The sequence below is a fragment of the Aplysia californica genome, unplaced genomic scaffold (assembly GCF_000002075.1).
Source record: "Aplysia californica isolate F4 #8 unplaced genomic scaffold, AplCal3.0 scaffold00668, whole genome shotgun sequence".
Taxonomy (NCBI): Eukaryota; Metazoa; Mollusca; class Gastropoda; order Aplysiida; family Aplysiidae; genus Aplysia; species Aplysia californica.
This window is the reverse complement of record NW_004797938.1, coordinates 291,743-306,049: the sequence shown is the minus strand read 5'-3', so window position 1 is coordinate 306,049 and position 14,307 is coordinate 291,743. Positions and strand designations below refer to the sequence as shown.

Sequence of the window (14,307 nt, the reverse complement as noted above, 5' to 3'; positions counted from 1 at the left end):
CTTTCTGCCAAATGCCACAGTTAAAAAAGCATACACATATGCATGCGTGTGCACACACACACACCACACACACACATCTGCACTCACACAAACACCCACACACACACACAAACACAGAGTCAAAAAGCAGCATCTTAGAGGCAAGACCCAGCATATAACAGGCAATGATATGAGAGCCATATATCACCCCTCAGACACAAGATACAGCCGTTATGTGAACATCCGGAAACAATTACAGAGAGGTTCCTCGGTCGTATATTTTCAAAACACGACAAACTGTGCTCCAGCATAAACAAAGCCGGATGGGACAACTTGGCAATATGATGGCATCCTGGGAAAAGTGGAGGGGGTAAACGTGAGCTTTGTAACACATTTAGAATGCAAGGATGGCGATGGCCAGTTCAATCTGATAAAGTTTTTCAAGTTTCTCCTTTTTTTTTTTCACGCAGATGTTTTATGCCCCCATAAACACAATTTAGATCATTTAGAAGGCGGGCTTCAACCTTGCCAGTCAGGGCCAACCCAGGCAGAGAAAGATACAAAACATACCAGCAGAACGACCGAGATACTCCGTGAAAATTCTCTCTTCGGGAATTGAATTTGGGGTCTCGTGCATGTGACGGCAAAGTGCTCAAATCTTTACACCACAGATGCCAATGAAGAAGTTTCTCCTTTCCGAATGCTTTTGTACAAGGAAAGGACCAGCGTCTTGAATTTGAGCGGGCAGGACACTGCGGCCTGGGATGACCGATATAAAACATAACGCGACCTCAGTGCTTTCTTGTCGTATCGCCATTTTTTTTTACATTGAAAATGTGACTTCTTCTTAAGCTCACTGCACTCATTGTTACGAACTGTTTTCACTGTTTAAAAAATAGGAGATACAACAAGAAAGCACTGAGGTCGCGATAAATAAACAAAGAGGCTAGTGGACGGTGGTGATGAGCTAAGGCATCCAAACACACACACACACGTCTGCCTATCAGATGGTTTCTTTCGCGAAATACATCAGCTGTCAAACACACAAGATTAACCGACTTCTTATATATGAAAAATCTGAGAGCTTCTTACAGGTTAAATCTGTTAGCTTGTTTCACAGACTTCCACTTTCTAACACCCTAAACAATCTGGTAACTTTTTATTTACAATGTCCAGCAACTTATATATACACACAATCTCGCAAATTCTTACGTCTAAATATATCTAATGCCTGACGCAACAGAATATCTGGCCACATCCTGCATTAACTCTGAAATCTTGACACAAGCTAAAACAAAAACATAACATTCTCAGAAGGATGGCTGATTGTAAGATTGTAAAATGTATTAGGCCTCTATCGACAACATTTGGACCATTCAGGGGGCCGGCTGCCTCGGTTCTGTCTGTGAGGGTCAGCCCAGGCTGAAAGGAATACAGTATCCTGGCAGAAAGATGGAGACACTCCACAAAAATAGACTTCTCCAACTGAGAAGAGAACAAATTTCTTTCAAGGGCAACAGCGAAGAGCCTAATCATCGCACCAATGATGCTGGTCCGAAGAAAGATGGTCAAAATCAGAGAAACCGCAAGCAGAATCATTTCCTCTAGATACTTTTTGTCAGGGTGCAAACCCATGAATGTGCAGTGTTAGTGGTTCATCCCTCCAGAAAGACATAAGCTTTCCTTCATCGCACCAAAAAGGTACATATGGTTTAGTGCCCAAGCCCTTAAAGGAGAGACAATGAAAAAGAAAACAATATAAACAAATAAAATATAGCTCATATGCTACAAACACACAACTGGTGAAGTAAAAATACAAACAAGAAGGAACTCATATCTGATTGATGATAAACACACACACACACACACACACACACATAAAAGAAAAAATATGACTTCGTTAAAGTATAAACCACAAAAAAAGTAGCACAGCCTTACAAATACATGAGTAAAATTTTTCCTAAAAACATTGTTAGTATTTAACCAATCCACTCATGACAAGGAATCCATTTTGGCAACTAGCAGAACAAGTATTCATCAGAAATTCATAAGAGTTTAACAGCAAAAAAGTCGCTATGTTATACACAGCAGGTAAAAAGAAGCCACAGCATGGAATGACAGGCTGGAGTGCTAGAATGATGACACAATGGCATGAAAACCGGATCGTCACACAATTCTGTACAGAAATATACATGAGAAACAAAGAGCCGGTCGGTAAGAAAGTTTAAAAATATTCAGGATAACCCGTGAAAAAAAAAAAGAAAAAATGCCCAGACTGCATAGTAGTTATCATCATAATCTTTCACAGAAAACAAGGTAAACGCATCATCGTTAGTCAAGAATTCTTTCGGATAATTACAGCGAAGAAAGAAACTCCTCCAATCCACGCTCTTCAGCCATATCTACAAAAGGCCATCACTTCCTTTAGATGTTCCAACAAAGACAAACAAATTACACGATTGAAAAAGTGGCTTTCTTTTGCAATCCCGGGATCTCATCAACAGCCAGGGGCCTTATTTACCCTTTAAAAAAAACTTGACTTAGATTCAGAGCACATAAAAGAACTGCAGGGAGTCAGTTTATCAAGAGCATGAGCCGAGTGACACATTATTACAAGGACCTAAGGGCTCCCCCGACATGCAACAATGAAAAGATGTAACCACACCTTGGCTGTATAAATGAAAGACCCCCTTGCACATTAAAACAAATTTCCTTATGGTTGAGAGATTGATCTTGAGATTTTGGTAATAAATCACTCAACAATGGGGGGGGGAACAAAATTCCATGATCATTTTTAGAGAACTAACCTGAAAAACAACCTCACTGTGATCCATCTGAATAAAACTTCAGCTATGGGGAAAAAATTCCAAATTGTAACTCGCTGTAAAACTGTGTGAGTTAAAAGATTTTCACTGATAATTTTCTAAGAGGATGCTGAGGGAAGAATGTTCAACGACAGCCACATTGGTTTCTTTAGCATTCCATCTGAATTTTGGCTCGATATCTTTCTAAGCATACCAGAGCAAGATGCCAGAGTTATCGAATGGTGGAATTTTTTCCTCTCTGTCAACAGCATGATTTAAAAAGCATGGCCACATCACTTCTTTGACATGTGCCAAGCAGCAGGATAGTATAGAGGGTTGAAATGTTCAGTTATCCCAATCTGAAATTTAATCAGTTTTTAAAATGTCCACCGATGACCATGTAAAACAATTGGAGTTTCTTCACTCAATCTATGAACTTTCCAAGGTCATTTCCACAGGGTTTCTGAGCACAAAGGAACCACGGGTTGCCGACAGTCGTTGATGGTTAATGTATAATGTGCCCCACACTGCCACAAAATCTCCATTGATTGCTGTTTTATCACACACGACCATAGTTCTGCCTAAATCTAAAGAGCCACTGACCATCAGAAATCAATGTCAATGCAGCATGGTTAGATGTTTCAAATCGGTATTTCTGAAAGGGATAGGTGTAAATCTTTGCCAATATCATGCTGCAAAAATTCAGGCATATCAACCCTGCTTCGTCACATGCCACATCGACCTAAAACAGCCGCACAAAGTCAGACGGACCCCACATTGCCACAAAGAAGAGCCATATTAACCGAATGCAGCCACGCACTCAGTACAGATTGCCATGTCTATCCAGCGAAACATCCACCAAGCTCAGTAACGCAGCATTATATCGACCAAGCGTCGCCACGCAGCACTAAACCACCTCAGCCCAGTCTATACAAAGCCTGCGCAGCCACAAAGCAGAACTACACTGACCCACTCTGGCCAAGCGGCGGCTCTACATCAACTCTGTCCAAGCTTGTGCGAACATGTCATCCAAGACACGGCAGGCACGCAGCTGCACATCAACCATGCACAGCCTCCTGTAATTGTATCTTCAAAGACCAGGCACAAAGCTTCACATCAACCTTGTGGAGCCACATGTCATCTAATTAGAGCAGCTACACAGGTCCACAACAACCCTGCTTAGCTACTGTGAGTCATCATAATATCCACTTTGAGCAGCCACACAGTTACACACCAACCCTGCAGAGCCATGTGTCATCATATTGACTTAAAGCAGCCACACAGGTACACATCCATTTGGGGCAGCCACTCAGGTCTACACCAACCCTGTGGAGCCATGCGTCATCACATCCACTTCAAGCAGCCACACAGGTCCACACCAACCCTGCTTAGCCACTGTGGGTCATCACATCCACTTAGGGCAGCTACGCAGGTACACATCCACTCCACGCAGGCAGCAACAACAGCCACTACAGTTCCATGTCAATGCCACGCAGCAGGGAGGCCTCCAGTGGAATGTCAAACTCTGTGAGCGAGTCCAGGATGTGCATGACAAAGTTGATGTGCGAGGGCGTGCGCAGGAAAGAGTTCTCCTCGTACATCTGTGCCGTCACCGTCGTGTTGGACATCAGGGGGAGCCACCGGTGCAGGCAACGTTTTCTGCAGGACAGAGTCAGGGCTTGAGTAAACAGAAGCACACAGACACAACATCAATGGTCATTTCATGCAGGGGCAAAGCAAGATAAACAGACAAAAATAAAAGAGGAATAGTAATACAAAAAATAGGACCTAACCTTAACCGATTCCTTCCATGATTTTTTCAGGCTCTGGACAGAATTATTTTTCCCTGTTCAGTTTTAGACCTGGGGTGCATCTATTTATTGCATTACTGTGAAGCTCTAAGTTACTCTAATGTGTACTGTCATATATACCAAAGTGTTGGGAATAAATAGAAGAATCTGTTTATATCAATAACAATGACCTATAATCTGTTTGTATTGCATTTTCCTTGTGACAAAAATGAATGAAAAAAAAAAATTGCGCAACAGCTCTTCGAAAATTTCAACTTACTGCATTTTCTCAGCTCTACGAGTCCTTATAATCCATAGGAATCAACACAACATTGTAGCGATATCACCCTAGCACACATTTATGCAAGAATTTCACAAATTTAGTTGAATATCTTTCTTTGAAGAGCCTTTTTATTATACCAGGCTCCGTGTTGTTTACCCTTAGATCTAGCCTACATCGCAACAACAAAACAACAATTTTTGCTAGAATTTCGTGGAGTTTCGATCCATATTGGCGCTCAGAGATTGAGGTCAGGTTTGCTTACAAGTTCTACTTTCTTTCGACAACTTAAAAAGTAGAAACTATGTTAAAAAGTGCACCTTTGTTTCGGATTTAGTTGAGCCGCTCACAGCGGCCGAATGGAGGCAGCGGGAAAAACTCAGAGCCGCTGTCAGCGGCCGAATGAACGGAATCAGTTAAAGTGACATAGCAGCAAGGTTGTTTTAGTTTTAGTAAGAATTTTGCGGCACTAGCCACACAATAAGGTCATATAAGTGGCGAAGAATAGATGTGTCACAAGAAAGTAACATACTCAAAAAAGGAGGAGGAGAGATAAGGACGATAGATGTTTTATAGGAAAGAAGGAGCAAACCACACCAGAGCGCTCACTGACCACCCAGAGCAAGGTTGCGCTTTTTCAAGTGACAGCAGACTATCAAAGCCCCCTCCTCCACCCCCTGGTCAGTCTTTCAAATAATGCAACAAAATAAGACAAAACAAATTTATACATGGTACTTGACAGATCTGAAGAAGGAACACAGAAGACCATAAACTAATTACACTGTACCTGATGCCCTTACAAAAAAAGCTTGAAAAACCTACGAAAATGACAGAGGAATAGTAAAATATAAAAAGAACCTAACTTTCATTGTGACATACCAAAAAGTTTGTGCCTTTTCAAACAGACTGCAGATTATCAAAAGTCCCCCATCTTGCTGACAAGGAGACAAAGCAAGACAACAGAAGAAAAAAAATGCGAAAGAGACATGAAAAAAGAGTTGTCCTTTGACAAACACTTTTCAACAAGTTCAGTTAGCCAGAAAAAAAAGTCAGGTTTGATGATAAACTGATCACAATCTTTCAAAAAAACAAATAAAACAAGAGAAAACAAATTTCTGGGGTACCTGTAAGCTCTAAGGAAGGAACACAAAAGACCATGAACTAACTGTACCTGATGCCCACACAGATGAAGACCTGGAACTTCCCGTCCTTGCCCACTGTGTCCGACGCCGTGTTTATCTTGCCCACCAGGTCACAGAACAGCCAGTAACCAGCTTTGTGCACATCCGACAGCTGACGCGAGGAGGAGACTGAAAGGGCATTCTCAAAGAACACTTTGAGACGCTCTGAGGAGGAGCAGACCAAATGCGATGAAGAACAAGGGGCAAAAGTTTTAACATTGTGAAAATGACCACCAAATTTTTTTCCCAACTACACTATTAATGTACTGCGCAAAATTCAGAACACGATGAGGTACCAAATGCAACTGAATACTTTGAAACACTATTAGAAGCAGAAAGGGTTGTTTTTTTTTAAAGCAACATACCCGGAAAACCTTTTACGACTTTTTTAGACTCGAAAACATTTTCAAAATCAATCGAAAAAAGACCACCTCTCCATTATAAGATACAAAAAAGGTGAGAGGTGGTCATTTGTAAGGTGATTGTCCTTGATAGTGGTCATTAGAGTGTGTTTCAACAGTAGTTACAAGTGCTGCATAGCACATAGCAGCAGAAGCTACACTTCCTCACCCATGTAATCCCAAATGAAGATCTTGTTGCGGAAGAGCCTCGAGGACCGGAAGCCGAACTGAAAGACTTGCTCCATGCAGTGCACCAGGCCCTTGTCCCCACACAGAAGGTACGTGATGTTGCCACGCTGGGGACCAGAACAACAACCACACACATCAGAGTGAAGTGAACATCACAGAATGGAAAATGTGAACCAACTTCTAGCCGTGTGTTAGTTTAGATTCAGTAAGAGTTGTGCATCTACAGCCCTTGCAAAACAAAAAAGTCTTACAAAAGTGCAAAAGACTAGAAGTTTTGCTAGAGAATAACGTACAAACAAAAGGAGAGATAAGGACGGTAGATATTTGATACACACCAGAACACCCGCCAACCACCTACTGGTCATATTTGAGTGAAAACAAGAAGTACGTAAGCTTTTTTGTTTCAGTAAGCGTTTAACGGCGCTTGCAACACAATTGGGTCATATACGTACTGAAGATTCGAGGTGTTACAAGAGAGTAACAAACACGAAAAAGTAGGAGGACAGATAAACATGATAGATGTTTGATGAGAAATAAGGAGCAAACACACCTAAGCACCTACCAGCCACTCAGGAAGTACAAAAGCACAATATCAGTTGCTTAGTGTAGTGAAAAGTAAGACAAACAGACTGAAACAAGACGGCAAAAGAAAAGAAGTAGGACCTACCAATGGTGCCCTTTGGCCACCTGCTGGTCAAATACAAATGCACCCAAATCATTGTGCAAAACATTTAATAGTCAAAGTGGAGCAGAATACATGAAAGACAAAAGGACACAATTTTTAAAAAATGGAATAAAAAGTAACAATTGCACATGACTTGCAGTTTTCTTCCACAATAAAGAAAAAAACAAATGAAAACAACCCAAAAAAAACCAATGGGACGAATAAGAAAGAGAGAAGTGGACTGAAAAGAACTGAAACATGAAACAAAGACCAAAAGACACCGCACAGGACATAAACCCATGACCTGCTCAGACTAAATTATTTCTGTTATATGAAAGTCTCACTTATAACCGAGCAATTAAATCCCCCCTCTTTGCTTTATCCCAGATTTTACCTCCTTCTCCTGTTTATAGAAGTGTTTGACCAGATTATTCACAGCCTGACCTAGATTCTCCTGGATCTCCGCCAAACCAGCGTCTGGAAGAAAAACCAATATTCAACATAAGAACAACATTCAAATAGTCCTATAATTTATTTTTTTTTTAATCAAAAATTTTTTTTTCAAAGAGTAAGAGGAAGCAAAACTATTAAATTAAACAAAATTTACAAAAATGTAGTGGAAAAGAACCATTAAGCCATTGAATACAAGAGAGATTGGAAATGAGATTGAGAGTAGTGAAAAAGATCAGTAAGTTTTTTGTGAGATAATCCAACTTAAAGCTGGCCCAAATAAACCCAGAACTCACTAGCATCCTGATGTTTCCGTGGCGACTTCGGAGAACACGTTCTAGGAGGAGACGTGACAACAACTTCGTCTGGAGATGTAAAGAAAAAGAATCCCACATGAGAACAACTGCTTTGAAAATATTTGAGCTTCATAACGGTCTCCAACCCTTAACATATTTTAAAAAGTGAGCTAAACAGCTATATCCAACACAATAATCATAACCTGGCTGACCTACGGAACGTTTAAGGGACTTCTTTTTTCTTTTTCAGCAAAGCTTCCACAGGCTCAGTTCCTCATAGGGACAGAAAAATTAAAGAATAACCTTTTCCCTAATTCATCCACACTTATGAACCAATCTGAAGGGTACTGTCAACTTAACTCATTCAGTGCTACTGACGAGAATACTCGCGAAACCTGGGCCCCGCCCACATACTGGTGACGAGTATTCTCACATTCTGCCTCGCTATCTTTATAGAAAGAATGACTCTGTCTAATCCATACCAAATTATTGGAACTAATCATGATGCATATGGGAAAGGTCAAGGAGACATTTTTTCTGCTCCAACAGCCATTGAGCCTGCTAGCTTTGATTGATTTTCCTGGGTAGACCTAATTTCTTGTTGCCATAACAAAACTGCCCAGTATAAGAGGGGAGTTCACTGCTGGAGCGCTCAGCATTTAATGAGTTAAATAACTAAAACTTCAAGACAACTGAAATTTTAAGAAAAACCCCAGTAGTTGCGTGCCTCACCTTCCGTGTCAATGGTGTGGTGCATGAGCTCTGCCACCAGGAGTCTCTCCGTGCTCCCGTCGTCCACGCCACGCCCCAGCCACCGGCCACAGTTGAACCTGTTTAGTTTTAGTAAGAGTATTACGGCACTTCCAACACAATAAAGTCATATAAGTGCCGAAGAATAGATGTTTTATGTTTTAGTAGAGGTTTTACGGCGCTCGCAACTGCATAATGTCATATGAGCGCCAGAAGATTAGAGGTGTTACAAGAGAGTAACAAACATAAAAAAGAAGAATGGGAGATAAGGACGATAGATGTTTGATAGGAATGAAGAAGCAGACCACACCAAAGCATCCGCCAACCACCCACGAAGAATAAAAGTGTAACAAGAAAATAACATACACAAAAAAAAGGAAGGAGGAGAGATAAGGACGATAATGTTTCATAAGAAAGAAGGAGCAAACCACATCAGAGCACCCACCAATCAACCAGGAACCTGTTTGTAGATATGACATTAGTAAAGTTCAAGTAAGGACAAACATATCAACACAATAACCATCATTTAGTGTGGGGAAAAGTGTACATTATATTGAAAGTTTTAATTAAGAGTTTAATGGCACTTGCAAGACACACAGGTCTTAAAAGTGCCAAAGATTAGAGGTGCAACTAAACATTACTAAAGAGCTTTGGTCATATCAGAGACAAACATTGGATTCTCAGAACCCATATCTTACATAACATAAGAAAGCTGAAAAAGACGTGCCAAACTCAAATCATATCAAACACAAAACAAAACAAACAAAAAAATTAAAAATCCATTGCAGCCCTTTTTGTGTGTCAGCCTACCTGTAGGTGTGTCCAGTGAGCTCGTTCCTGACCAGCACGTACTCCACCAGCCAGCGCGGCATCATGCCCGTGTTGTCGTGGCCGATGCGCAGAGTGGTCAACACACCCAGGTTCTTGTGCTGAACACACAAAGCAAAGACATGTAATACTCAACTTGCACAGACGTGACAAAAACTTACCAATTCTTAGCTTGTCTGGATAACATAAGATAAGATAGTGCTTTATTATCCCAGAGGGAAATTTTCCTTGGCTGTACAGGACCGTAAAAACACACGCAGGTATACAAAAACAATTTAAATTATATATTACTCTCATTAAAATTCAATAAGAAAAGAGAACTAAAGCTGACAAAATGTACATTTACATCAAATGCATCATTCACCCACATGCAGGAATTTAAATACAAGACCTTTGGGGTCATATATATAGATACATACTCTAAGAGCAACAAGTAACTTCTAAACCAATGAGAAGAAGGCGGAGGCAACAATCCTTACGTCAAACTTGAGCTCCAGCAGACTCTTGGGCACCTCCATGAGCCCCGTCTCGGAGAGCTGTCCGGCCACAGAGACCCAGACGCGGGCGCTGGTGGTGGAGCAGCCCAGCTTGGTGCTCGGGTAGATCAGCACGCGGTACGGAACCACTGGAAGCACACACACACAAAATATCTCTAAAAATGCATTATGTTATGTTTAGCAGCAGTGCACAACTTGCTGACATGATGATGATGATGACGATTTTTTTTCGTTTCCTTAATGGGCCTGGCGGACTCCTCGAAGAAATCTTCGAGCGAGAACGAGGCTCTATTTCTGCTCCATTGTCAATATGCTTAGTGGCACCTCCACTTGTCCAAATAACTCCATTCGAATTGCCATTGTTCCTGGACATTCAAACATATGTTTGACATCCTCCTTTTCATGGCTGCATCTTCGGCAACATGGGCTGAGCTCTTCATTTACAAAGTTCTTATACCATCTTAAGCTCCAATGATGGTCCGACCGCAGTCTCCCTAGCTCAATCTGGTCCCAGCGACATGTGATATTTTGTTCCCGCTTATAGGAGTACCCAGAATACACATCTTCCAGGTGCTGGTACTTAGCTCTACATGGTGGGTCTCTGATTTCCTTCTTGATCATTGGAAAGACTTGATGAAGATGACGATGATGATGATGATGATGATGATGACGATGAACTGAGCACACAACTTAAAAAAGGACAAAATGTTACATTGTAGTATGCACCTTGTTGATAATACTAACAAACAATACACAAATAACATAAAACGCAATGCAACAAGTCATAGTACACAGCCAATTGATAATGATAATGATGACAATGACACAGAAGAAAATTGGGCTCCTGATATAGCTCATGAGCCTTTTCACAAAAAATTTGTCATTCATGTTTTTTAATTTAAATCTCTCTAGCCACTACTTTTTCTCTAATTATTGAACAGACAATGATTGAACTGATAACAATGACGATGATGATGATGATGATGATGATGATGATGACATGGTGAAGACCGAACCATTCATAACTCACCAGTGTTGGGGAACATGTTGGTGAAGCAGAAGAAGTCAACAGCATTGAGTGAGAGCAGATGGTAGAGGAACTGCTCTCGTTCGTCCTCACAGCGCAGGAAGGCATAGCGTTTGTACAGGCTCCTGATGGGGGGGAGGGGACAGGAAAGGAGGGGTGGAGAGAGAGAGACAGAGAGAGAGAGAGAGAGAGAGAGAAAGAGAGACAGAAAGAAGGGGGGGGGGGGGAGAGACAGAAAGAAGCAAGAAAGGCACAGAAAAGTTAGTTTACGTGATTTTTTTTTTTTTCAGATCTATAGAGACGAAGTAATGTATCTGCATCTATTTGTTTAGTTTTAGTAGAGGTTTTACGGCGCTCGCAACTGCATAAGGTCATATGAGCGCCAGAAGATTAGAGGTGTAACAAGAGAGTAACAAACATAAACAAGAAGAAAGGGAGATATGGACGATAGATGTTTGATAGGAAAGAAGGAGCAAACCACACCAGAGCACCCGCCAACCACACACGCACAGAAAAGGAGAAGGAGAGTCAAATAGTCAAAAACAAAAAAAAGCTCTAAAAGACATTTAAAAACCGGAGCAGAGCCGTTTACATAACCAAACAAATCATTGTCTACAAGCACGGATGCTTTAATCAAATCAAGGGGAAAACCACATGGAACCTGGAGATTAGTCACAGAAATGGATGTACAGAAAACTGGGAAGACATGGAGTGACATCAAGCGACTAGCCCAGGATAGGGAAAGGTGGAAAGTGTTTGTTCGTGGCCTATACCCTGATCCAGATTGAGAAAGGCAATGATGATGATGGGTGCTTAAGGGTCTAGCAGTACTTCCAAGAGTCAAAAACAACCCCCCCCCCCCCCCCCCCCCCCATCTCTAACAGCTGTTTGTATACCTGAGCAGGTCCGTGTCTGCCAGCAGCTGCTTTAGGTGAGTGGACAACATCTTCCTCTCTAAGGCCAGCCGCACCAGGGCCCGGGTCTGACCCACATCCGTGTGGATGTCTGACATCTGCTGGATTTTCCTAAAAACCAGGGATAATCATTCATTTCAGACGTTGGTTTAGTTTAAGTTTTAGTTAAGAGCTTTACCGCACTTGCAACACAAATAGATCATAAAAGTTTCAAGAATCATAGGTTTAAATCGAGAGTAACATACAAAGAAAAAGAAAGTTTTTTTGTTTTTTTTTATAGTAGAGGGTTTTCCGGCGCTCGTAACTGCATAAGGTCATATAAGCGACAAGGGGTGGGTGTCAACAGAGAAGTCTTTACAGGGAATCAGACTTAGTCTGCTCACCTCTCTGGCTTCAACAGCACAAGGTCTGCTTCGACTATCAAGGCACCCCGGAAATAGCAGGTCACAAGAGAGTGACAAACATACAAAAGAAGTAGAGGAAAATGACAATAGTAAGGATTAGGAAAGAAAAAGCAGCAGTTCCCTGTTGTAGATCAGGCACAGTTATCAGCGTGACATGAATCAGCCCATTTTGTACTGCACTTGAACGAGAAATGTCCCCCCTTTGGGAATGGCCTAAAGACGCTACAGTCAGTGGCACTGCCCAATAGGTCATAAAAGTTTCAAGAATCATAGGTATAAATTGAGAGTAACATACAAAGAAAAAGAAAGAGGAGAGATGGGAACAATATATGTTTGAGAGGAAAGAAAGAGTAAACCACACAAGAGTGCCTGCGAACAATCCTGTTGCTTTGAATAAAAAGAAGTACATCGATATGATAAAGACCATTTAGCATATGTGATCACATGACTGTCTGGTAACTTTTATCAGCCTGTCGACTGCGATATACATTTAATAAACATGTTGTAAAAATGAGGTTTCCTTGCTTTTTAAACATAAAAGCATCCAAAATAAATTTGGAATTAGACGGTTTGTGCCTAAGACCATCATTATGCTCCCCTTTCGATTGCTTTTTTGTAAGTTTTAGTAAGAGTTTTTTTAGCTTTAATAAGAGTTTTACGGCACTTGCAACACATTAAGGTCATTATAAGTGCCGAAGATTAGAGGTGTTACAAGAGAGTAACAAACACAAAAAAAGGAGGGGAGATAAAGATGATAGACGTTTGATAGGAAAGAAGAAGCAAACCACACCAGAGCACCCGCCAACCACTCATTTAGTAAGAGTTTTAAGGCACTTGCAACACAATAAGGTCATATAAGTGCCGCAAATTAGAGGTGTCACAAGAGAGTAACAAACACAAAAAGGAGGAGGAGGACAAAAGCTTTTGATAGGAAAGAAGGAGCAAATCACACCAGAACACCCTCCAACCACCCACATAGTGCTCCCCTTCATACAAAAGAGACATAAGTTACTTTACTGTACATTTCTACTACAAACACAAAAGGGACACAACCCGCATCACGTCACTCCCAAACGACATACAAAAGGGACACAACCCGCATCACGTCACTCCCAAACGACATACAAAAGGGACACAACTCATTTCACATCCCTCCCATACGACATACAAAAGGAACACAACTCGCTTCACATCCCTCCTATACGACATACAAAAGGGGACACAACTCACTTCATGTCAATGAGCAGCGACTTGGGCATGGGACGTAGCACGGGCAGCTCTATCCTCCCCTGGCTGCTGCGTCGACGATGCGTCTTCTCCGGTGGCTTCTCTTTGTCCGAGTCCAGACCGATGGTGGACAGATCTGAGGGGTGGAGAGGCACAAACACTCTCAAATACACTACGCCTACACAACTCATCATCACGGTAGTTTCCATAATTACAAAAAGAATCTGACAATGGAAATCTTTCATTTGGAAATCAAAGGTTTCTTTATCCTCTCAAAAATTTCTTTGTTGTCATTTAAGTTCCTATACCGAGTCATTTAAAAAAATAAAAAATTACAAGCAAAGAACTACTTTAATGAGTTATCAGGAAATTGACAACTGTTTCATCTTTTTTTAATGCTGGTGTTTTTAAACCCCCATCAACACAATTTAAATCCTTTAGGAGGCGGATATCCAACCCCTGCCTGTAAGACCCAACTTAGGCTGAGAGGGATATAAAATCCCAGCAGAAATAAAAAGAAAACAATTTCAGGAGGAGAGGCATACATGTGCTCAACCAGTTGTTGTTGTTTTTTGTGTCGAGTACAATGCATATAAGCTATTATTTTTCACTCAAAAACAGGCTGG

At 41.2% G+C, this 14,307-nt stretch overlaps 1 protein-coding gene across 3 annotated transcripts in view; it reads right to left on the bottom strand.

The window, feature by feature from the left end:
• Positions 1 to 444: 444 nt before the first annotated feature.
• LOC101863376 (DENN domain-containing protein 5B) overlaps positions 445 to 14,307 on the bottom strand; it is a 44,026-nt gene continuing 30,163 nt past the window's right edge. For all 3 annotated transcript variants that reach the window (XM_005108209.3, XM_005108207.3, XM_005108208.3), the window contains 11 exons: positions 13,685 to 13,817; positions 12,033 to 12,161; positions 11,140 to 11,261; positions 10,092 to 10,237; positions 9,595 to 9,713; positions 8,767 to 8,864; positions 8,035 to 8,103; positions 7,683 to 7,765; positions 6,605 to 6,731; positions 6,025 to 6,199; positions 445 to 4,442 (listed from right to left, as the gene is read on the bottom strand). In XM_005108209.3, coding sequence (XP_005108266.1) covers positions 4,253 to 4,442; positions 6,025 to 6,199; positions 6,605 to 6,731; positions 7,683 to 7,765; positions 8,035 to 8,103; positions 8,767 to 8,864; positions 9,595 to 9,713; positions 10,092 to 10,237; positions 11,140 to 11,261; positions 12,033 to 12,161; positions 13,685 to 13,817 — 1,391 coding nt within the window. In that variant the 3' untranslated portion in view covers positions 445 to 4,252. The remainder of the gene's footprint in view (positions 4,443 to 6,024; positions 6,200 to 6,604; positions 6,732 to 7,682; positions 7,766 to 8,034; positions 8,104 to 8,766; positions 8,865 to 9,594; positions 9,714 to 10,091; positions 10,238 to 11,139; positions 11,262 to 12,032; positions 12,162 to 13,684; positions 13,818 to 14,307) is intronic.